A 22276-nucleotide genomic window follows, 5' to 3' on the forward strand; every position below is an offset into this window, starting at 1 on the left:
ACAACATTCTAAGGGCTCCTTCTACCAAGCCTAGATGGTAGAAATAAAGCTTTTTCTCTGAAATCATCCCTTGAGTGTCTGTTTGACTCCTATTTCCCTCTCCCCACGGGCAATGCTTTTCCCACCGGAGGGTAAAGCCTGAAAAGGCTGCACTGTTGCATAACCTGCCCCCTGAATTGCACCGCCTGAAGAGGACAGGGAGCCCCTTCCAAACTTCCTTCCCCGTTCCCCCTCCCTCGCTATGGTTCTCTATCCAAAGCACCTGCCTCTTACTTTAAAGAATTCTTCCATGAGTTGCCGGTCCGGATGCATCTCCCTCCAGGGAAGGCGGCCAAACTCGGTGTGGAACGTGTAGAGAATGTGCTCTGGCATTTTGGGGGCCGTGCACGTCTCGCAATAGTGCATCAGGTGGAGCCAAAGTGGCCCGTGGTGGCTTGGCAGCAGTTTATCTGGAAAACGGAAATGGCAAATTTAGCCCAGCATCCTGCCAACCACTTGCCTATAGGAAGCCCACAAGATGTCCCATAGAATCAGATGAGGTAGCCTTTGTCAGGAGTTCAGCCTACACTCGAGTAGCACCCTGGCAGAGACACATGCCCGACTGACATGTTCTCTCCCTCCTGGTCGATCATTCGGGAGCTTCAAAAGCTTTCTTCTGCCCGAACATCACAGCGACCGATGCCAACAGACATTGGCACACTTAGGGATCTGCAGAGTCTTCGCAGTTAGCATGACAGACCTCAGCAACTCAGCATTTTGGCTAATCTACTTTATTTACATATAAACACACACGGAGCACTGCAACATGGCTCCCTCTCTCTCTAGCATCAGACAGCAAAGAGACAGGACAAAGGACAATAGTCCCACTTCACAGAAAACAGTAACACAAACATCCTGTCTCCGTCACTTCCCACTCGGTGGAGTCAAAACATACACCGTCATGTGAAAGACAACAATCCCATGACTGCAATCACGGAGCAGGAATTCTAACAGCCTTCTCGTTGTTGTTCTTTTATCATATGAAGTGGTCTTATAGTAAGGTTAAGGCTTACTGGGAAATGATATATAATGAAATGAAAAGACTGTTTAAAGTAGTGTTCGTTTAAAAAACCCCAGAAGCTTTTCTCTTGGGAATTATAGGGACAGGACTACCTAAAACGTATAGAAAATTATTCATGTATATTGCTACAGAGGCTAGAATGTGACTCGCCCAAAAATGGAAAGGAGAAGAAGTCCCAGCAAAGGAAGAATGGGTACAGAAACTTATGGAATATGCAGAAATGGCAAAACTTACCGGAAGAATAAGAAATCAAGATAACAAACTTTTTATAAAAGAACGGAAATGGTTTATTGAATGTTTACAGATAAATTGTAAACAGATAAAAGCACTGGCAGGGTTACTGTAATAACCTGCAGTTTCATAAGAGTATATCTTTAAAGAAGATGAATAAATGAACAAGTTCAGCTATTTTGGATATGCAGAAAATATTAAAAATAAATTTAAGGAACCTCAGAAAGTGGGGGAAGGAAGTCAAGTTTCAAAATGTCAAAATGACTGTAAAATCAGTGAAATGTATAAATAATTTTTTTTAAAAAAAAGAAAAAGATGGATGACCCCCACTTTTTTTTGCCTTCTCTGATGCGTGATGTGTGTGTGTTGCTGTAAAGTTGTTTGAAGACCTTTGAATGGCAAGCAACTAACAAGTTTCTTCATCATCATCATCATCATCATCATCATAAATAAGCCTCGCCTGTTCGAGAAATTGGGTGGATGAACACCGTCCTGGCAGCACGGATAGCACAAGTGGGAACGAAAACCACACACAAATAATGTGCAATTCAGAAAAAGGCTAAGGAAGGGAGACACTCATGCCGGGCATGAATATTAAAGGATATATTTAATGGCTGCCAGTATGGACTTTTGCCTACCTTTAAAGCTTTCGTGCAGAACTCCTATGCTGCGTGCGTATAACTGCACCATATTTGAAGCCACAGGTGTGTCGCTCTCCAGCCAGGGGTAACAGGTCTGTTTGCTTGATTAAAGAAGTAGCAAAGAGAGGGAGAGAGGCAAGAGAGATTTTAGACCAGAGCCACTACCCTCCACCTGCTTCCTGGCGCCCTGCCGCAATTTCAAGAGGTCAACCAATAAAAGGTCATGAAATTGCCTTGTGCCAATTCAGACCACTGGGGGCCATCTATCCCAGTGTAGCATAGGAAATGCAAAAAGAGAAATACCCAGTATTTAAGAGGAAGCACGCTCATTAAGTAAATATACAATACAGTCGTACCTTGGAAGTCGAACGGAATCCATTCCGGAAGTCAGTTTGACTTCCAAAATGTTCACAAACCAAAGTGTGGCTTCTGATTGGCTGCAGGAAGCTTCCTGCAGCCAATCGGAAGCCACAGAAGCAGCGTCGGACATTCGGCTTCCAAAAATGGTTCGCAAACCGGAAGAGTCACTTCCGGGTTTGCAGCGTTCAGGAGCCAAAACGTTCGAGAACTAAGCTGTTCGAAAACCAAGGTACGATTGTATTCTTAACAAAGCTGTAGATAAAAAACATACATTCATATAATAAGCAAAGAGTGTCCAGGGACCAAAGTTTCTGGATCCAGAGTACAATCCAAGGTTATTTTTTTAAAATCTCTTAATAAACACTTGTAATTCTTTCAATTTAGACTATGGAACCTTTTGTAATCGGAGTCACAGAATTGTATCAACTATACATCATTTTCCTCCAGGTATGTTTCATTATTGATTCAGTAAATCAAACAGCTGTATCCTATTGCTTTCCTTATTGGCAATTATGACAGCTTAGTGTTTATTTAAATTTTTTTTAAAGACCATTTTTCTTTCCTTTCCTTTTTTCTATAACTTGCTCATCATTATTAAAATTCAATAAAGCTTTTTTTTCCCAAAAAAGAAATAAATGAGGAGCTGACTGATCATCACAAACAGAATCACACAAATGCCCTTTCACAGACACATGGAATGTCTCTTCCCTTCGGCTCCCTGCTCACCTTGAGTCTTCTCTTTCCAAAACCAGGATCCAAGGCCTAAAAAGTCTGGTGATGGCCAAATGCAAAGAGTGCAGTGCTGGGAAGGAGGGAAAAACACACATGTGCAACATAGCAATGAGATATTTTCACAGCACAAACATTTAACCACTTTCCCAAAAAGAGGTAAAATCGTAGAACTGTAGAGTTGAAAGGGCCCCAACTTCCTGCAATGCAAAAAAACAAAAATTGGGACTATGTGTTGTCAGCAACTTCAGCAGCCAAAGTTTTAGCTGATGCTGCTTCTTTTAATTAAAGCAAGTCCTTAAGACTGCAAAAACAAGTACAGTTGTACCTTGGTTGTCAAATGGAATCCGTTCCAAAGTCCGTTCGACTTCCAAAAACCTTCGACAACCAAGGTGCGGCTTTCGATTGGCTGCAGGAGCTCAGTCGGAAGATGCGTCGGCCATTCGGGTGCCAAAGAACGTTCGCAAACCGGAACACTCGCTTCCAGGTTTGTGGCGTTCGGGAGCCAAAACGTTCGACTCGCAAGGCGTTCGGGATCCAAGGTACGACTGTACACAGGGGAGTGTGGAATGCCAGTGACCTCTCGGAAGCCAGCAAGAAGTATGCCAGGAAACCAGGAGATAGAGATAAAAGATTCTCCAATTCGTTGATATTAGACAAAAGCAGGATCTCATGAGCCGCTGGAGAGATGATAAAAAACTTTGGATGGTTTCCTAGAATCTGCATGGGAGTTGTGACACACTTTTAATTTGGAAATCTGCCATGATGGAAGTCAAGACTGAGCTGCAGATAAATATTCATAGGGGGAGATGAGCCTTTAATATTTCCAGTTTGATTTGGTAAACCTCCCCTGGAAAGACTAATGTTTGATGCAATCAGTCTGGGAAAAGCAATGAGCAGACGCCTAAACTTGATTTCATCAGAAATGAGTGAAGATGGCAGCTGCCAGCAGCGAAAAGACCTTTGGATTGATTCGGCAGAAACACCAGCGTGTGAAGAGATGCTGCAAACTTATAGAGGGGAATCATAGACATAAAATCCACACAGAAACACATCATTGCTTGTTCCAAGTCGCTTGTTGAAACAACTCAGAGGCCGTGAAAGAAGGAAGGGTAACAACAGGAAGAATTAGAGGAACTACTGGAAATGACTATGAAAAGCAGTAGAGATATGAGATGATCAGAACCCTCCGAACTTGAAGCATGGGAAGCGCCATTAAAAAAATTATAATTTGCCAGAATATTCGGATTATTTGATATGTATATGTATAATCTGGAATTTTTAATGTGATTTGATTCGGTTGTTAAAATGGAAAATTTAATAAAAATGAATTTAAAATAAAAAAGAAACCAGGAGATAGCAAAACACATTTTCATCCGGGGGGGGGGGGGAGAGATAAGGGCAAAAAGGGAGGCAGCCACAATGGCAGCAGTCGCCTTACGTGGCATTATGCCAGCCTCCCAAAACACAGGGACCTCAGGACGGCCGTGCCAGTTTTCCTTACACTCTTGCCTGTGTGTTACCTTCCAGAGTCCTGCTGCTGCCGACTGGCTCTCGTGCCAAGTTGGCCACTTCCGAGTCCACCAGGCGGTTGACGAGATACTCCGCGAAGCAGGTCACTTCGTCTATGTAGGGAGCCCACTTGGAGAACAGGCCAAAGCTCCGGAAGTCTTGCGAAGACAAGCGCAGCTTGAGGAAGTAGTCGGAAAGCCAGTCGATCGTCTCCATGACCTGCAAAGGAAGAAAGCTCTGAGGCCTGGGAAGATGTACAAAGCAGATCATGGCTCGTCGTCCCAGACAGAGAGCTTGCCGCTTTGCTTTGCCGCCAGTGGATTATGGGAAACTTTGGACCGCCTCCTGTAGGCGACCCAGAGATTTACCAGTAGATTCCGGCCTGCCACCTGTCTAGCTGTGCCTTAGATGATGCATCGTAACAGCGTCACTCAAGGAAATAAGAAACTGCCTTAGGCTGCCACACATCTAGAGTTCCATCTAGCAGCTAAATATCAATCAATCAATGTTTATTACGGCAAACAGCCCGCATATTAAACCAGAACTTCTGCATAATTTTCTACGTAAGCAATAAAAACGATTGATATGGGATTTAACAATCAATATACTAATGGAATGTACTTGAAATATGCGTCCAGAGAGAATAAAACGCCATAAAAGTTTAAAAGAGTAAGAGATTTAACTAAGCACTGTAGCGGTTTATGACGATTTATGCAGCTATGTATTCTTTTGCTTTCTTTGACTTACGGCTATTGCACAAAATCTAGCTATATTTCTAGTGACGTACGAATTCTGGCCGGACAAGAGGTAATTTAAATAGCATTCCTCTGTCCTCCCTAGCACTTTTCATACAAGGGGCGTTATGAGAGAGGCTCTGGAATCTGAATAAAATATACATTGAAATAGAACGCGGCTCACTGTTTTTATGTGACCGCTCTTACATGGACAGATCCAGAATGTTTCTGTATCTACCTTCCAAAAGAACAGGTGGCAGGACGTCAAATTTCCAGCGGCTAAATAGCATTTGCTTTGACGGAACAAGGGCAGAGGGTCATTGAAGCCTTGCTACACGCAGATCCTTTTAAATACCCTCCTTCCTACTTAATCATAGACATGTAGTGCCTGTGCTTTAAGCTTGAAGTTAGCAGCATGGTAAAGGTAAATGACCCCTGACCATTAGGTCCAGTTGTGGCCGATTCTAGGGTTGTGGTGCTCATCTCGCTTTACTGGCCAAGGGAGCCGGCATACAGCTTCCGGGTCATAGAATCATAGAATCATAGAATCATAGAGTTGGAAGAGACCACAAGGGCCATCGAGTCCAACCCCCTGCCAAGCAGGAAACACCATCAGAGCACTCCTGACATATGGTTGTCAAGCCTCTGCTTAAAGACCTCCAAAGTAGGAGGTCTTTAAGTCATGTGGCCAGCATGACTAAGCCGCTTCTGGCGAACTAGAGCAGCGCACGGAAATGCTGGTACCTTCCCGCCAGAGTGGTACCTATTTATCTACTTGCACTTTGACGTGCTTTTGAACTGCTAGGTTGGCAGGAGCAGGGACTGAGCAACGGGAGCTCACCCCGTAGCGGGGAATCGAACCGCCGACCTTCTGATCGGCAAGTCCTCGACTCTGTGGTTTAACCCACAGCACCACCTGCGTCCCAGCAGCATGGTACCCATGGGCTAAATGGTGTTTCGGGGGACATTCCCTGGTGCACATGAAACCTCAGACTAGATCCTTCCTGCATGAAAGAAAGATGCTCCACTATTGAGCTACAGCCTTTCACCTTGTTCGCAAGGAGATCGCATCGCAACGCTACACCAACTGCCCACCTGATCTGCAGATAGAAACAGCTGCACAGAAGTTTGCAGCACCATGTTTTCGCTGGCGTTCTCCTTCCCAGCATCTGTCTTCGCAGCCACAGAGCTGCAGCCCAAGGCTTTCAGCGACACGTTCCAGCAGTCAGGACTCAGGAGCTGATCCGAGGAACCTGAGGGGGCAGGCCCAGAGCAGATTGTCCAAGTAACAGGTGCCAATAACCAGAAATCACAGGAGAGCAGGAGTCGGGAACTGTCGGCCCTCAGGTCAAATGCGGCCCAGCTCCCAATTTGGCCCATGAGGCCATTTCGCTCAAAATACACCCAACCTGCCTCACGCCCATCCTTATATTTGACATAAGGGGTGGGAAGGTAGAGACAAAGTTGGATCAGCTGTGAAGGCGATCCCTTCTGTAAGCAGGGTTAAACTCACAGGGCGTAGGCGGCCAGTTTTACCCTGCCAGATCGGCTGTGCGGCCGAGTTCTCCAGGGGGCTGGGGCTCAAGGGCAAGGCCAACTAGTGGTGAAAACAGCTTCGCCAGCCCTCTGATTGGTGAAATGCCAAATGCAGGGCTGGCAAAGTCCCCCCGCACTACAGATCCCATGTCCCTGACTACCAGCTATGTGCCAAGCACTCTTAAGGATGTAAGGTGATTGACAGGTGGTTTGTCCCACTTCAACATTGGCCCACAGGGGTGGCCCGCCAAGCCAAAAAGGTGCCCGTCACTGCATTAGGTGGGGCTTAGTATAAGCTAACCAGTGTGGAGGATAGTTCACTCGGCAGAGCATGAGGCTCACAAATCTCAGGGTCCTGGGTTCAGGCAGAAAGATTCCTGCATTGCTGGGGGTTGGACTAGATGACCCTCGTGGTCCCTTCCAACTCTACAATCTATAATGCTATGTATTTCGCAGAAGGTCCACAAGAGACCAAGAAAAGACTGGAGCATCTTAACTTTCGTTCTCTTCTTTTTCTAAGGAACAATCGCAAAAATAAGTCCTAAAATGTAAGAAAGCTGAGCAGCACCTCTTTGTTTGTGTATGATTAGTGTGCATCTATACAGGCCACAGAAATCTTATTTTTTTCCTTGCAGGGTATGAAGTGTTTCAGGGCAGAGGGCCTTACATCTATCCCACACATGCAAAAACACCCACACAAAAGGTGGGGCCAAATTTCAGTGGAAGCGGTGCAATTCAGCTGTTTTGAAACTGGTGGACGAATTCGGCCTGAAGGCCAGCTGGGAAACTCTCAGGTAGTGCCCCACCAGGTACTTACTTTCCATGAGCAGCCGCAGGTAGCTGCTGTAGTGGTCGGGGAACTGGTACTGGAGAAGGCAAGTCCAGTGCTTGCAAAAGATCGAAAAAGGCATCAGAAGGTCTTCCTCGGGCTCCAGGCCACAGGCTTTGAGCGCCAAGTGGATGGACTCCATAAGTCTGGTCCGCTCAGAGAGCGGGGGCTTTGAGCTGTGAAGCCACTGAGGGAGGTCAAACTGGAAGAGGAAAAGGAGGAAGAGAATTGTGACGTTAACATATGAGAGAGTGCTGGAGATGAAATAATTAAACAGGTTGCTCGGTCAGGAGCACTGGAGTCAGAGGGACTATAAAACCAGCTCTGGGAAGGGTGAAGAGGGGAGTTTGTTGGGAGTTGGGTGGTTGGTTGGAGTGGGAGTGAACTGGGATAGAGTCTGTGGGTAGGTTGAATTAGTTTAGTGAAATAGGCTGAGTCAGGAACAGTTAGGGGCTAGGCAGACAAGTAAATATCTGAGAGGTGGTTTAGTGAGTGAGAGCAGGTAGCAAAAATAGGTCTGGATAGGCACCCCAATATTGTAATTGACTGATACCGTTTATGAAACCACACGCTTGTTAAACTGCAATAAATAAACAGAAGTTTATGTTTCAATTTAACCCTGACTGGACTCGGTAGTGTCCCAGGTCGGGCCTGGGTGGTGGCAGCGAGAAATAAAGTGGTGGCACAGGGATCAATAGATGGTGAAACGTCTGGGGACCCTGTGTGATCGCCACAATCATTTCCACAAAGAGCTTTGAGGATGGAGCTGGGGGGGACTGGGAGATCTGAGAAAGGAAGTAGTGAGCATAGTTCTCCAGCACCTGAAGGGCAACCTTCAGGCAAAGAAGTAATAAATAGGAATCTGTCTGCCCCTTCAAAATGAACGTGTGAGAGAGGGCCGCTGCAGCCAAACTGTTGCTGATCAGAGGCATAAAACAAGTTGGGAGACCCTGAATATTTATTCGATTCCAGTTTCCCTCTCTTCTCCTTATGTTCAAAACATAAGTTAACAATGATTAGGGATACAAAAAAAAGAACTTCACAATCCAAGGAGAGCAGTAGCGAAGATGCGAGCATGCATTCTGGATTTCTTAATGCTAGCTGCATATGCCCCAAACAGTAAGCCACGGCTTGTTCGAACCATGGTTTATTGAACAAACCAGGGGCAGCCTTGCAGACGAGCAAAGAAACCATGGCTTGTTTTGCCTACTGTTGGTTTCATTTACTCACTGCTCTTGCCTTGGGTCTCTGAAGCCAGGCAAGCACCTGGAGATGGGCAACAAATCAAACCAGAGTTACTCCCAGGGTAGCGTGTTTGGACATAACGAGAAACTATGGCTCACACAAGCTGAGATTTGTAAGTAAACTTCAATTCTAATATTCTGGTTTGTGGGCCACAAGCAAACCATAGCTAGTTCGAAATATCAAACCGTCATTCAGGTGTTCAAGCAAACCACAGATAAGCTAAACAAGCCATAGTTTAGTGTAATGGGGAATCAGGCCACTGATTAAGAGTGTGGGATGTTCCATCTACACTAGCCTGGAAGAAGCTGGACATTCGCTTTGTATTGCTATGCTGGAACGTCTTAGCACAGTAAGCCTCCAAACCACAGGTTAAAGGAGTACATTTCAGTAAGATTGTCTAGCTTGGCTGTACTTGCATTAACGTTCTTCCACCCTCTGTGCACCCACAACACACATCAAAAAGGGAAATCCATGCGAAATCAACTTTCCAGGTCATAAAAAGGAGAACATGCCTTTGTGAGCAGCATGAAAATGACATCACTGTTGTCGTCGCCAAGGAAAGACACAACTTTCTCATACAAGCTGACGAATTCTCCTGGGGAGGCAACAGGAGTGAAGTAAGGAGACAGGAGGGTGCAGAGCCTCCGATTCTTCAGGATTGTTTGCAGGACCGGCTTGCATTCCGATTTGGTTCCGGAGATGAACACCTGGAAAGAGACTTAGATCTAGGGGTTTGTTCAGCAAAGGCACAGCACAGCAAGACCCTTCCGTATTCTGCTTGGCTTTGCCACAGCTCATCTACACTTGGACTACGAAGCATCAGTCTTCAGTTCAAGTCCCTGTTAATAGATATACCTGCACTTAAGCGAAGACCAAAGACAATTTTACACAAGGGCCTTGGACAAGACCTATTAATGGGCCTTAGAAAAGCAAATGGAAAACGAGCGAGGTCCCAACCAAAGAATGGCAACATAAATTGATGGAATATGCGCAGCTTGCAGATTTAACATATAGAAAAAAAGAACAATAAGAATATACATTTAAAGAACACTGGGAAACGTTTACTGATTATTTGGGTGAAAGTTGTGTACATTTAAAAACACTGGTAGCATTAAGATAAGTTCAACAGTGTAAGTGAGTTTTGATGCTGTAACAATGGATTATTGAATGGTTTAGTTCATGTAAAATATGCAGGGATGTATGGTATGCAAGGAACACGGGTGGCGCTGTGGGTTAAACCACAGAGCCTAGGACTTGCCAATCAGAAGGTCGGCGGTTCGAATCCCTGTGACAGGGTGAGCTCCCGTTGCTCGGTCCCTGCTCCTGCCAATCCAGCAGTTCGAAAGCACATCAAAGTGCAAGTAGATAAATAGGTACCACTCCGGTGGGAAGGTAAACGGCATTTCCGTGCGCTGCTCTGGTTCGCCAGAAGCGGCTTAGTCATGCTGGCCACATGACCCGGAAGCTGTACGCCGGCTCCCTCAGCCAATAAAGCGAGATGAGTGCCACAACCCCAGAGTCGTCCGCGACCGGACCTAATGGTCAGGGGTCCCTTTACCTTTACTTATGGTATGCAAAATGAACCATGGAAAGAGAAGAAGGGAAGTCATTGATTTAAGGTTGTCTAAATGATGATCTTGAAATGTAAATTAGAAAAACTTAATAAAAACTATTTTTTTAAAAGGGAAAAAAGAAAAGTGGTGTAGATCCTCACTTCAAACTTATTTTTGAGGTTTAATTTCATGGCTGCATGGATATCATCAAGAAGGTGGTAAGGAGGTGTAAGTTAGGCCTAAAGCGTCCATGAAAACATTTGCAACAAGCAAAAATGAATTCTAGGCAAGACCAACTTACTTGGCCAAGGATCTCAATGCAGGAGGTGAAGAACTGCCTCGTGGGTGGATGCCGTTGTGTTTCATCACAGACAAATCCCACCACAGCAAAGAACAAGTCGATCCCGACTCTGTGAATCCCGGGCGTAGACTGAAGCTTGTAGATATTTATCAAAGCTCTGTGCAAAACCAAATTAGGAAACGTATTATGCAGGAAGCCACACTGCAGCCATTCAACCTGCTACCCATTCTGGGAAGCTCTTTGCATGATCAGACATCTCTTAAAACGTCATAATAAAATTTTGCATGATGGTTCTCAAGATGAAGTTTTCATCTATGTTTGGGATACATTAAAAGCGGCCTTTTAGAATACATTTGAAGGGGCTGTGGTATGAATGAGGAGAGGCTACAAAGAACCAAGACCAGGACTGAACCTTGAATAGAGTCCTTTGGGCCCTGCCCACGGCCTGATGAACAAAGGTACAGTGGTACCACTGGCTACATACTTAATTCGTCCCGGAGGTCCATTCTTAACCTGAAACTGTTCTTAACCTGAGGTACCACTTTAGCTAATGGGGCCTCCCGCTGCTGCCACGCAATTTCTGTTCTCATCCTGAAGCAAAGTTCTTAACCCAAGGTACTATTTCTGGATTAGCGGAATCTGTAACCTGAAGCGTACGTAACCCGAGGTTACCACTGTATTTTGCTTTATCCCACCAAACAGATTTTGAGCTAGATTCCAGTTGCATGCCTGAAGTTTCCAGCACTGGACATCATCAGGACCAGAGAAGCATGACCCGAGAGAAAGAGAGAGAGAGAGAGAGAGAGAGAGAGAGAGAGAGAGAGAGATGCCCCAGCAACTTACGTTATAAAGTTTTCCATATGCACAGCGGCTTCCACCACACTCAGAGAAGGGGGTTGAGAGGCCTCTGCTTGCAGCTGCTTCACTTCCTTCTTCAGAGCATGAAGCTGCTGACTGATGGCTTCGTTTTTGTGCTTCCCTTCAAACTTAAAGAGGGAACAGATAGTTACAGCAGGGCCCATACAAGGCCTGCAGCATCACAGAAGCCCAGAGTGTGACTCTGACACAGAATCTCCTCCTCGAATTTTTAGAGCAAGTATCTAGTATCCATAGGCATAAGGGAGAAAAGGTGTTCATGTGTGTGTTGTGGGGATCAGAGTGTTAAACTGGGACCTGGGAGACCAGATTTCAACTCCCGAACTCACCCATGAAACTTACTGGCTCCCAGTACGTTTCCGAGCACAATTCAAAGTGTTAGTGCTGACCCTTAAAGCCCTAAACAGTCCAGTATACCTAAAGGAGCGTCTCCATCCCCATCGTTCTGCCCGGACACTGAGGTCCAGCGCCGAGGGCCTTCTGGTGGTTCCCTCACTGTGAGAAGCCAAGTTAAAGGGAACCAGGCAGAGGGCCTTCTCGGTGGTGGCACCTGCCCTGTGGAACGCCCTCCCACCAGATGTCAAAGAGAAAAACAACTACCAGACTTTTAGAAGATATCTGAAGGCAGCCCTGTTTAGGGAAGCTTTTAATGTTTGATGCATTACTGTATTTTAATATTTTGTTGGGAACTGCCCAGAGTGGCTGGGGAAGCCCAGCCAGATGGGCGGGTAATATATATATATATATATATATATATATATATATATATGTGTGTGTGTGTGTGTGTGTGTGTGTATGTATATGTATGTATGTATGTGTATATATATTATATATATGCAGGTTTTGGTGTCTTCGGGTGTCTTCCCGTGTAAGAGTCGGGGTGTCTGTGCGACGTTTCGACGAGGTCTCACTCGTCATCTTCAGGCTGGTGCTTTCGGCTTCTTGTTACTGGAACAGAGCAGAATCTGGTGTTTGAGTTCCTATAAATACTGTTGAGGGGTGTGGTGTATAGCCTCCAACGTTCTGGGCAGAGAGGAAGTTCCTAGATTAGTGTGCCTTTTCTTCTTTTGTTCCTTAATTACTTGAGGGATATCTTGAGTGATTTCATGAGTGATATTCTGAATACCACTGGGTGGGTCATTAAGTGTAGATTAGTTGCTAAAGCTTTTGTGTCTTGACCTCTTGAGCTTGTGAAGAGTTTTTCTGAGAAGATGGCTGTGCTGCATTTAGTTGTGCTCTGGCTTGGCTTCGTGTATAGGGGCGAGCTGTGGTTTTGTGATAGAGAAACACCCTCACAACATGAACAAGCGTGACGACACGTCCCGCCTGCCAGACATCTGGAAATTAGCCCTCCCCACAAAAACCGACACCAGAACCAGAGGCACACAGAACGCCGTCACCAATCAACCACACCAGACCCAAACCCAGACCCTCTCCACAGACATATTACAGACTCCATCCAGTAGCCAAACTATAGTGGCACCTCCGGATGCTGCACCCCCCTGCAATCCCTACACAGATCTGGCTGGCACAAGGCACAAAACCACAGCTCGCCCCTATACACGAAGCCAAGCCAGAGCACAACTAAATGCAGCACAGCCATCTTCTCAGAAAAACTCTTCACAAGCTCAAGAGGTCAAGACACGAAAGCTTTAGCAACTAATCTACACTTAATGACCCACCCAGTGGTATTCAGAATATCACTCATGAAATCACTCAAGATATCCCTCAAGTAATTAAGGAACAAAAGAAGAAAAGGCACACTAATCTAGGAACTTCCTCTCTGCCCAGAACGTTGGAGGCTATACACCACACCCCTCAACAGTATTTATAGGAACTCAAACACCAGATTCTGCTCTGTTCCAGTAACAAGAAGCCGAAAGCACCAGCCTGAAGATGACGAGTGAGACCTCGTCAAAACGTCGCACAGACACCCCGACTCTTACACGGGAAGACACCCGAAGACACCAAAACCTGCATATATATATATATATATATATTATTAATATTATTATTATTATTACTGGGTGATGCTGGACCAGTCCCTTGGGGGTTCCCCAGCTGGTTCCTCCCACCATCCCTCTGTGTCCAACCAGTCTAGGACATTGCTAAGTTGAATACAACCCCTGTACTCAACAACCCACCCCATAGCGCTTAGAAATGAGGGTCTGGGGCTGGCCGAGGCCCTCAAACTGTAGAAGGGAGAGGTGTCTGTTCCAACCTGGATTGTCACAAGAGCTGCTCCCTGGCAACTTTTCCCAGAGCTGCCCCGACACTCCAGATGGTGAGTAACTTGCTCTTCTCTGTTGCTGTAAAGTTTTGGCAGCGTGTCCAGGATCTCGCTGTTGAAAGCAACTTGCTGGGACTCTCGGAGCGCCGCAGACCTGAAAAATTAACAACCCATACATTAACCAAAATAATAATAATAACAGAGCTCTCCTCAAACCTTTAGGCACATGGGATTCTTTTTCTAGGCATGGATACTGCACGTAAGAAAGCAGAGGGGAAAGTGATGCCCCCAAAGGTTTGCGTGCAGCACCCAGAGCGCCTAACACAGGCCTGCGGCAGGGTTTCTCCCTGTCCAAAGGAAGAGAGGGAGGAGGCAACCTGGAGGCTGGGCTACGCTTAAAGGGGCTCAACACAACACAGGGGAGAGATGCACAAAGACAACGACAAGGAAGCCTGTGTCTCACTTGGCACGGTGCTGCAGGATGCTGAGGTTGGAGCGAACCAGCTCTTTGGCTTCTCTCTGATTCACCAAGCTGGCGGGAGAAATAGCAGGCACAGGAGCTTTCATCGGCTGAAGGGGGAGAGGGGGCTGGGGGGCGTCGTACTTCTTTAAGCTGCTGATGATTCTCTCTTTGGCTGAAAGAGAAGAGGCATGTGAAGCGGTCACCAGTCACACCGCTTTCTGGTTGATCAGCAACAGGTGGAAAGCAAAATTTGCACCGAGAAATCGTTTCACACCTTTAAGAAAGCCTCTACCGCTCTGACAATGCCATTCATTTCTGCCCCTCTGCAAAACTGAAACACCGCACTTTACAACGCGGGATCAACTGGATTCCCCACCAGCGCCTCCTGGCTCCCCCGGTTACTCTTTAATTCTACTGAGCAGGTTATCTGACAAACCTGGATATCAAACTGTGGTCTGAGTTTGGTTTGCTTTGACTACTCTGAATGGTCACCACATAAGAGGGGATGACCACTTATGAGCTTGCAGGTATAACAACAACAACAATTTATTACTTGTACTCTGCCCATCTGACTGGCCACTCTGGGCAGCTTCCAGCATATATAAAAACATAATAAAACATTTACAGTGGTGCCTCGCAAGACGAAAAGAATCCGTTCTGTGATTCTCTTCGTCTAGCGGTTTTTTTGTCTTGTGAAGCAAGCCCATTGACGGATTAGCGGATTAGCACTATTAGCGGCTTTTAGCGGCTTATCAGTTTATCGGATTAGCTGATAAGCCTCTTAGCGGCTTAGAAAAAGGGGGGGGAGAAAGGAAAAAAAACCTGCAGGAACTCGCAAGACATTTTCATCTTGCGAAGCAAGCCCATAGGAGATTCGTTTTGCGAAGCACCTCCAAAACGGAAAACTCTTTTGTCTAGCAAGTTTTCCGTCTTGCGAGGCATTCGTCTTGCGGGGCACCACTGTAACCTTAAAAAGCTTCCCTATACAGGGCTGCCTTCAGATGTGTCCTAAATGTTATATAATCACTCATCTCCTTAACACCTGATGGGATGGCATTTCACTACCAAAAAGGCCCTCTGCCTGGTACTAAGCTTGTGAAAGTCAGCCTCTTCCTATGACTGCCAATTTCCAAACATGGGGCTCCATCCCATTTTCGTTCTGTTCAGAATAGACCTGTTAAAATTAATGGGCGTAACCAACCAGCATCCATTAACTTCAATGGGCCAACCTTGAGTAGAACTTTATGGGCTGCAACCCAGAAGACCTGTGCAGACTAAACTTGCAGAGCTTTTAGCCAATTATCAAGCAAGGAGATTTAGATGATTCTATTCACTCTTCTCAGGAATGAATGAATAAATGTATTTATTGATTTAATTAATTCATTCATTTGTTCATTCATAGCACCCTTCAACACAAGAACTTAGGGCAGTTCACAGAATAAAACACAGGATAAAAACATGTAAATAAGTAAAACAAAACAGCAAAATAATAATACCCCCCCCCAGCTACCCTACCCTACTCTACTCTGAAAGCAAGACTAATGTAAGAATATCAATAAGAATATCAAAGTGGAAACAACATGAAGATCATTTCTTTCAGCAGTCTCCCATTATGCTGAGAGGTTCGTCTACTCACTATTCTGAGAATGTTTTTTAAAAAAATTAAAATGCAAGAGTGCACTGCACTAAAAACACTCGTATAGTTTTGCAGAAACAGATTATAGGGATTGCCAAATCGGAACTGTAGGCTCAGCGTATAAGTTTATCAGGAAGACCTACTTAAGGAACAAAAGTTCTTGTGAGCATTTTAATCTAAGTGGGTTTTTACTTTTCCACCAAAAAGTAGGAGTATACAAATATAATCACTGCTGCAATTACTAAGGAAACTGAAGTTACAAATGCCTTTTCTCTATTAACAGTCCAAAACAGCTGCACCATTAAATACTGCAAGCAAAAGTCTCAGTTAAAGCACAGATGTCTTGTTGTTGTGCTTCTAAGCACCGTGAGCGTTGCTTACCTAGCAGAGGGTCTGTGAAGTCCGTCTGTGAAGACAAAGTACTTGAGGCTGCATGCGCTTCTACCTTGACTTGGAACCAAGAGTCCAGCACTTCCTGGAATTCGTGCTGAACGCGCTCAGTGTCCACAAACTCTATCCACAAATCCTACGACGGGACAAGAGAAAAGAAACACAGGTGGGCAAATATGGATGGCCGTGGAAGGGAACGCTCCCAGTCTCTTTTACATCATGGCGGCAGGGGGATCAGATATGGGTAGAGAAGCAGAGCAACAGAGAACCTCCCACTGGTGTCCATCTCATGGTCTCTTGTGGTTTCTCATAAGCTCAACGCCACCATGAGGAATGCAATTCCAACCTCTCCCCAAAGGGGCATGGCTTGCATGAAGCTCCTCCCTAATGGGGGTTCCGTCCAATAACCTGCCCAGTGGGTTGAGGTTTCCTCCCCAAAGAAAGAATGAAGTTTTGAGAATGAAGCTGGGCTTCCTGAGAACCCCATATGTAATATACATGTGGGGACGCAGGTGGTGCTGTGGGTTAAACCACTGAGCCTAGGGCTTGCCGATCAGAAGGTCGGCGGTTCCAATCCCCACGACGGGGTGAGCTCCCGTTGCTGGGTCCCTGCTCCTGCCAACCTAGCAGCTTGAAAGCACATCAAGGTGCAATAGATAAATAGGTACCACTCCGGCAGGAAGGTAAACAGTGTTTCCGTGCGCTGCTCTGGTTCGCCAGAAGCGGCTTAGTCATGCTGGCCACATGACCCAGAAGCTGTACGCCGGCTCCCTCGGCCAATAAAGCGAGATGAGCGCTGCAACCCCCAAGTCGGCCACGACTGGACCTAATGGTCAGGGGTCCCTTTACCTTTATTGTTACCTTATGGGAACTAGGTTAAAGACCGATAGAAAAATTACTGGAGAGCACCATTAGAGGGAGCGCGTGGAGGAGAGCCACTTTGATCCATGAAGCTGCTGTTACCACTTCAAACAAGATCCTAAAGGCCACGCTCATGAGGGACACATGTGGCACACATACCTCTGACAGAATTGCCTATTTGGGCATCATCCAAACGGCTCTCTAAAGCCACCCAAGTCCAAAAAGCACTTGGGAGTGTTATCGAAGAAATTGGGGTTGGCTTTTACTGTGTTGCCTAAGTCCATTATTGGTCAGAGAAGAATGGATGGAGGCAGGATCTGGCAAAAGCAAGGCAGATCTTTATTTTTCCTGTTGCTACAGAGTCTACACATACACACACACCTGGGCTGGGCAATTTCTAAAGTCCTTAAAACTCCTTCCACACTTTTGTCCCAGGTGCTTGGACTACAAATCCCATCAGCCCCAGCCAACATCTGAGGGTTGCAGTCCTCTAGAGGGCACCCGGTTAAGATAAAACATATGCGAAGGGACTTGACAGGAAGTCAAAATTGAAGAAAAGAATTTGTAAGATAAAAGGGGGGGGAATATTTACTTGCATTATTATCATTCTCTGTGTGTGTGTGTGTGTGTGTGTGTGTGTGTGTGTATACATATGTGTGTTTCGTATGGAATGTTTGGGAGGAAATAAGACGGTAAATAACAAATAAACTAAATATTGATGTATGTAATTTTTATTTCTCAATTATATTTAGTGGTAGTATGGTTGTAATGTTTTTTGTAACATAAAACCATTCAGTAAAAATCTTTTTTTAAAAAAAATAGAGGGCGCCCGGTAAGTGAAGGCTGGCTTACAGTACATGAAAAAGATGCACTACATTAAAATGCATCCGCTAGAAACACCACGTATATTAAAAATCACAAAGAGATCAATAAGCTGAAGTCTTCTGGAACAGGCAGGTTTCTGCCAGAGTCCAAGAAGAATGAAGTGCTGGGGGTTAACGGATTTTCCAGGGAATGGCAACCCGCGAAGTTAATTGTTAAGTTGGAGGTGTATTAAGGGGAGGGAAAGAGTTATAGCAACCTCACCTTTGACCCTGCACATTACCTGCTGGTTCTGCATGATCTTCGCAAGCCTGTGGACATCATATTGCTTTGGTAAGGAGGGGATGTACGTGTCCCCCTTCTGAAAGCTCTCTTCTTCCAGCCACAAAACAAACGTGTTGAAAAGCCTGAAAGGCATAACAAAGAGAAATTCTGACGAAAGAATGGCAGACAAAATTAACGGACTACGCAGAATTGGATAAAATGACAAGGAAGGATTCGAAACCTGCGGGACCGGAGATTCACAGAAGATTGGAAGAAATATATGAATTATTTGAAGAGCAGCTGTAATCAACAAATTACGCTAGTGGGACTACAGGAAGTTTTGTAAGGAGTAATATATGAAATATTGCAAAGAGGAGAAAGAAGAGAGATATTAGTTATGAGATAGAAACTTCATAGCGAAGATAAGAAATGTAAATTAAGTGAATAGATTGGAAAATTTTCAGATGTAATTGATGAAAGTAAAAAAAACTGTATAAGATGTAAAAGTACACTTAATTGTTTTTGATATGCTGAAAAACTAATTTATTTAAAAATGAAAGAAAGAAAACCTAGGAGAAACCTAGCTAGAGGGTCTAAATACTACTACTACTACTATTATTATTATTTCCAGCCAGGCAGGGTATAAATAATAAAAAAACATTATTATCTCCCCCCGCACCCCGCAGGCCACACACCCTTCCAAGCTGCACCCCTCAAGAGTTATTACGTGCCCAGAACGTGCCCTTGGACTTTGCCAATGCCTGGATGACAGTCAGAGAGGGGTGTGTACAAAGGTAACATTCGCACGCATTGCTCCATTTGCTTTGGGCAAAGGCCTGTGGCCTCCAGGAGGCTGCCCCCAAGCAGATGTCACCTGTGAGCTAAAAAGGGTTCCCCCACCCTAGAACATTTCCCAGAATCCTTTGCAGCACATAGAGGGGAATCTGAGGGAGGCAGGTCATTGAAGAAAGGGTTCTCCGGAACTAGAATGCGTGGAGACCGTGCATCTAAAGCCCATCCCTGAGGCAGGGATACAACAACAACAACAACAACAACAACAACAGCAATAATATTTTATTTATACACCGCCTTTCCTGGTTCAAAATCTGGGCTCAGGGCGCCTAACAACAAATTTAAAACAATTATAAAAGCAGCATAAAATACAGTATAAAAACATGAATAAGAATAAAATTCAAAAAGATAATCCCCAGGGCTAGCTGGCTGAATTGGTCCTATTTGGGTCAGCGAGGAGGCCAGGGGAGAATTAGCTGTGGGGTCTCAGAGCGGGTGATCTTCATAAAAGGGGAGGGAAGAGAAGGGAAATAAAAGATAGGCTGAATTCAAATTAAAGGCCAGGCGGAATAGCTCTGTCTTACAGGCCCGATGGAAGGAGGTTAAATCCTGCAGGGCCCTGGTCTCATGGGACAGAGCATTCCACCAGGTCGGAGCCATCACTGAGAAGGCCCTGGCCCTGGTGGAGGATAGTCTGACTTCCTTAGGGCCTGGGACCTCTAAACTATGGTTATTCATGGACCTTAAGCTCCTCTGCGGGGAAGACCAGGAGAGGCAAGGGATGGGTGAGCTGTGACTGTAGGTATAAGGAAATGCTCCAGAAAAACAGCGCCCCAGGTTCTGCTTCAGAACAAGGTCTTCTTTGGAGATATATGATTACCTGACGAGCTCCTTGTGCAGTTCAGGGGAGGTCAGGTACACCTTCTTGCCACCTCCTTTCTCTGCTAAGCTTTCGCTGCCCCCTGCCGGGTTCTCCAGCCGGAGGGCTTTGCTGGCTGAGTGGTGGAAGTCTGCAGCCTCGATCAGGCGATGCTTCAGGTCGCTTAATAAGCCCAGGTGAGCGGGACTCTGGAAGAACCTCTTCCCAATGCATCCATCTACAGGTAACCTTAAAAAGAAGAATCTTTCTCATTTACAACCAGCACAAGCGAAATCACTTAGAAAAGCGCTATGTAGACCTTTTCCCTTTTGAAGAAAAAAAAACACAAGGTGGTCATAATGAAACAAAGGTGAAGGGACCCCTGACCATTAGGTCCAGTCGCGGATGACTCTGGGGTTGCGGCGCTCATCTCGCTTTATTGGCCGAGGGAGCCGGCTTCCAGGTTACTGGCTGTAGGAGCCGGCGTACAGCTTCCGGGTCATGTGGCCAGCATGACTAAGCCGCTTCTGGCGAACCAGAGCAGCGCACGGAAACACCGTTTATCTTCCCGCCAGAGTGGTACCTATTTATCTACTTGAAACTTTTACGTGCTTTCGAACTGCGAGGTTGGCAGGAGCAGGGACCGAGCAACGGGAGCTCACCCCGTCGCGGGGATTCGAACCGCTGACCTTCTGATCGGCAAGTCCTAGGCTCTGTGGTTTAACCCACAGCACCACCCGCGTTCCTTTATAATGAAACTTAGCAATGGAGAAATCAATCTACTTCCAGTTGCATGAGTTATTTTGTTAAGTTTGTCCAATTTCTGCAATTTTTTAAAAGAAATACCCAAACAAAAGAGTTTGGACCTGGACTTGATATCCCGCCTTTCACTCCCCTTAAGGAGTCTCAAAGCAGCTAACCTTCTCCTTTCTCTTCCTCCCCCACAACAAACACTCTGTGAGGTGAGTGAGGCTGAGAGACTTCAGAGAAGTGTGACTAGCCCAAGGTCACCCAGCAGCTGCATGTGGAGGAGCGGGGAAGCGAACCCAGATTACGAGTTCACTGCTCTTAACCACTACACCATGCTGGCTCTCTAATTAAAACTTAATACATGTTTCTAAATATATTTGGCTATGCTGGCTTGGACTGGTGGGAGCTGGGAGCACAAGTACATTAGGAGAGAGGCAGGTTCTTGTGTCTTGGTAAGGAGAAATTTCAGTTTTAACCAGGATTCCTAAGCTGCCACCTGTTCGTCCCCAATACAGAAACATAAAAAACCTGCCTTTTATTGGTTTGACTATTTACTTGTCTACCCCCAGTGTTGTTTGCTCTGACTGGCAACAGCTCCCCAGGGTCTCAGGCCGAAGGTCACCTTTCTTTATCACCTGCTCTAACTGAACCCTTTCACTTGGGGATGTTGCCAGGGATTAACAGGCGACCAAAGGCCTTTTGCATGCACAGCAACTCCTATAATTAAAAAGCAAAATGTGTTCCCCTTTCAATGAGCCTCCTAAAACATTCATCCCAGCTGGGATCTGCCTGGGATCTGAATTGATGCCATGTTGTCACTTTAAATTGCCTTTATATTTGCAGTTGTTTCCTACAATTGTTTCTGTGTGTGTGCAATTGTTTTTAGCCGGTTCTTATATCTTATGTCATTACAGGGTAAATCGTTTTGAGACGCCTGGTGGGGAAGTGAGACGGAAATGAAATAAATAACGGTAATTAAATAAAAACCCTCCAGATGTGAATTCACCCATATTGCGGCCCCGGGCGGTGGAGGTAGAGGAGGAAGAATTTCTGCCAGATGAGCGGGAGCAGCGGGTGGTCGGCGGGGGTAGCGAGGGCTTGATGAGCCCAACGATAAATCAGCAGCCGCTGGAGAGATGGGACGATGGGCAGCTTCAGCTGGCTCTGAGCTTTCTGCAGACAGAAAAGAAAGTTGGTTGCGTCGCCTTCTGTTGTTGGGAAACTGTAGACGTGCAGCTACTCACACAGAGTCAATTAAGGTTTGGCAGACAGCCAGAAGGCAATCTGAAGGAGTAAGTCTGCCTGGTGATAACAGAGACATGGAGACAATCCCTGATTGGTCAAGCTCTCTCAAGAGAGTGATAATTAATGGACTACTAACTGGAATGTGTTAGTTCAGTGTTCAGAGTTCTGTGTATCAGTGTAGGAGTTGTGAGTCGTGTCAGAGAGAGCTAGCTAAAGATCCGTGTTCTGTTCCTGTAAATAGTCCACTGTATATAATAAACACCTAACTACAAGTTCCTGGTTCCTGCTTCATCTATCCTGTCTGCAGCCAAGTCGCCAATTGCTTCCGTGGATTCTGCGTGTATTCTGTTAGGTCTG

General features: G+C 45.7%; 1 protein-coding gene and 1 long non-coding RNA gene across 2 annotated transcripts in view; one reads left to right on the plus strand and one right to left on the minus strand.

Moving 5' to 3' along the window:
* Nucleotides 1-22276, plus strand: part of LOC309514305 — a 223117-nt gene that overhangs the window by 148785 nt on the left and 52056 nt on the right. The gene's annotated exons all lie outside the window — the stretch shown is intronic.
* EPG5 (ectopic P-granules 5 autophagy tethering factor) overlaps nt 1-22276 on the minus strand; it is an 85050-nt gene that overhangs the window by 18914 nt on the left and 43860 nt on the right. Inside the window, exons 22-36 of the mRNA XM_082241731.1 lie at nt 21681-21847; nt 19946-20173; nt 18293-18416; nt 16318-16462; nt 14301-14472; nt 13829-13991; nt 11575-11717; nt 10732-10888; nt 9390-9584; nt 7621-7834; nt 6363-6520; nt 4545-4752; nt 3019-3094; nt 1930-2033; nt 274-449 (exon numbers count right to left, since the gene is read on the minus strand). Of these exons, the coding sequence (XP_082097857.1) occupies nt 274-449; nt 1930-2033; nt 3019-3094; nt 4545-4752; nt 6363-6520; nt 7621-7834; nt 9390-9584; nt 10732-10888; nt 11575-11717; nt 13829-13991; nt 14301-14472; nt 16318-16462; nt 18293-18416; nt 19946-20173; nt 21681-21847 (2430 nt within the window). The remainder of the gene's footprint in view (nt 1-273; nt 450-1929; nt 2034-3018; nt 3095-4544; nt 4753-6362; nt 6521-7620; nt 7835-9389; nt 9585-10731; nt 10889-11574; nt 11718-13828; nt 13992-14300; nt 14473-16317; nt 16463-18292; nt 18417-19945; nt 20174-21680; nt 21848-22276) is intronic.

This window comes from Podarcis vaucheri (genome assembly GCF_965113315.1).
Source record: "Podarcis vaucheri genome assembly, chromosome: 11".
Taxonomy (NCBI): Eukaryota; Metazoa; Chordata; class Lepidosauria; order Squamata; family Lacertidae; genus Podarcis; species Podarcis vaucheri.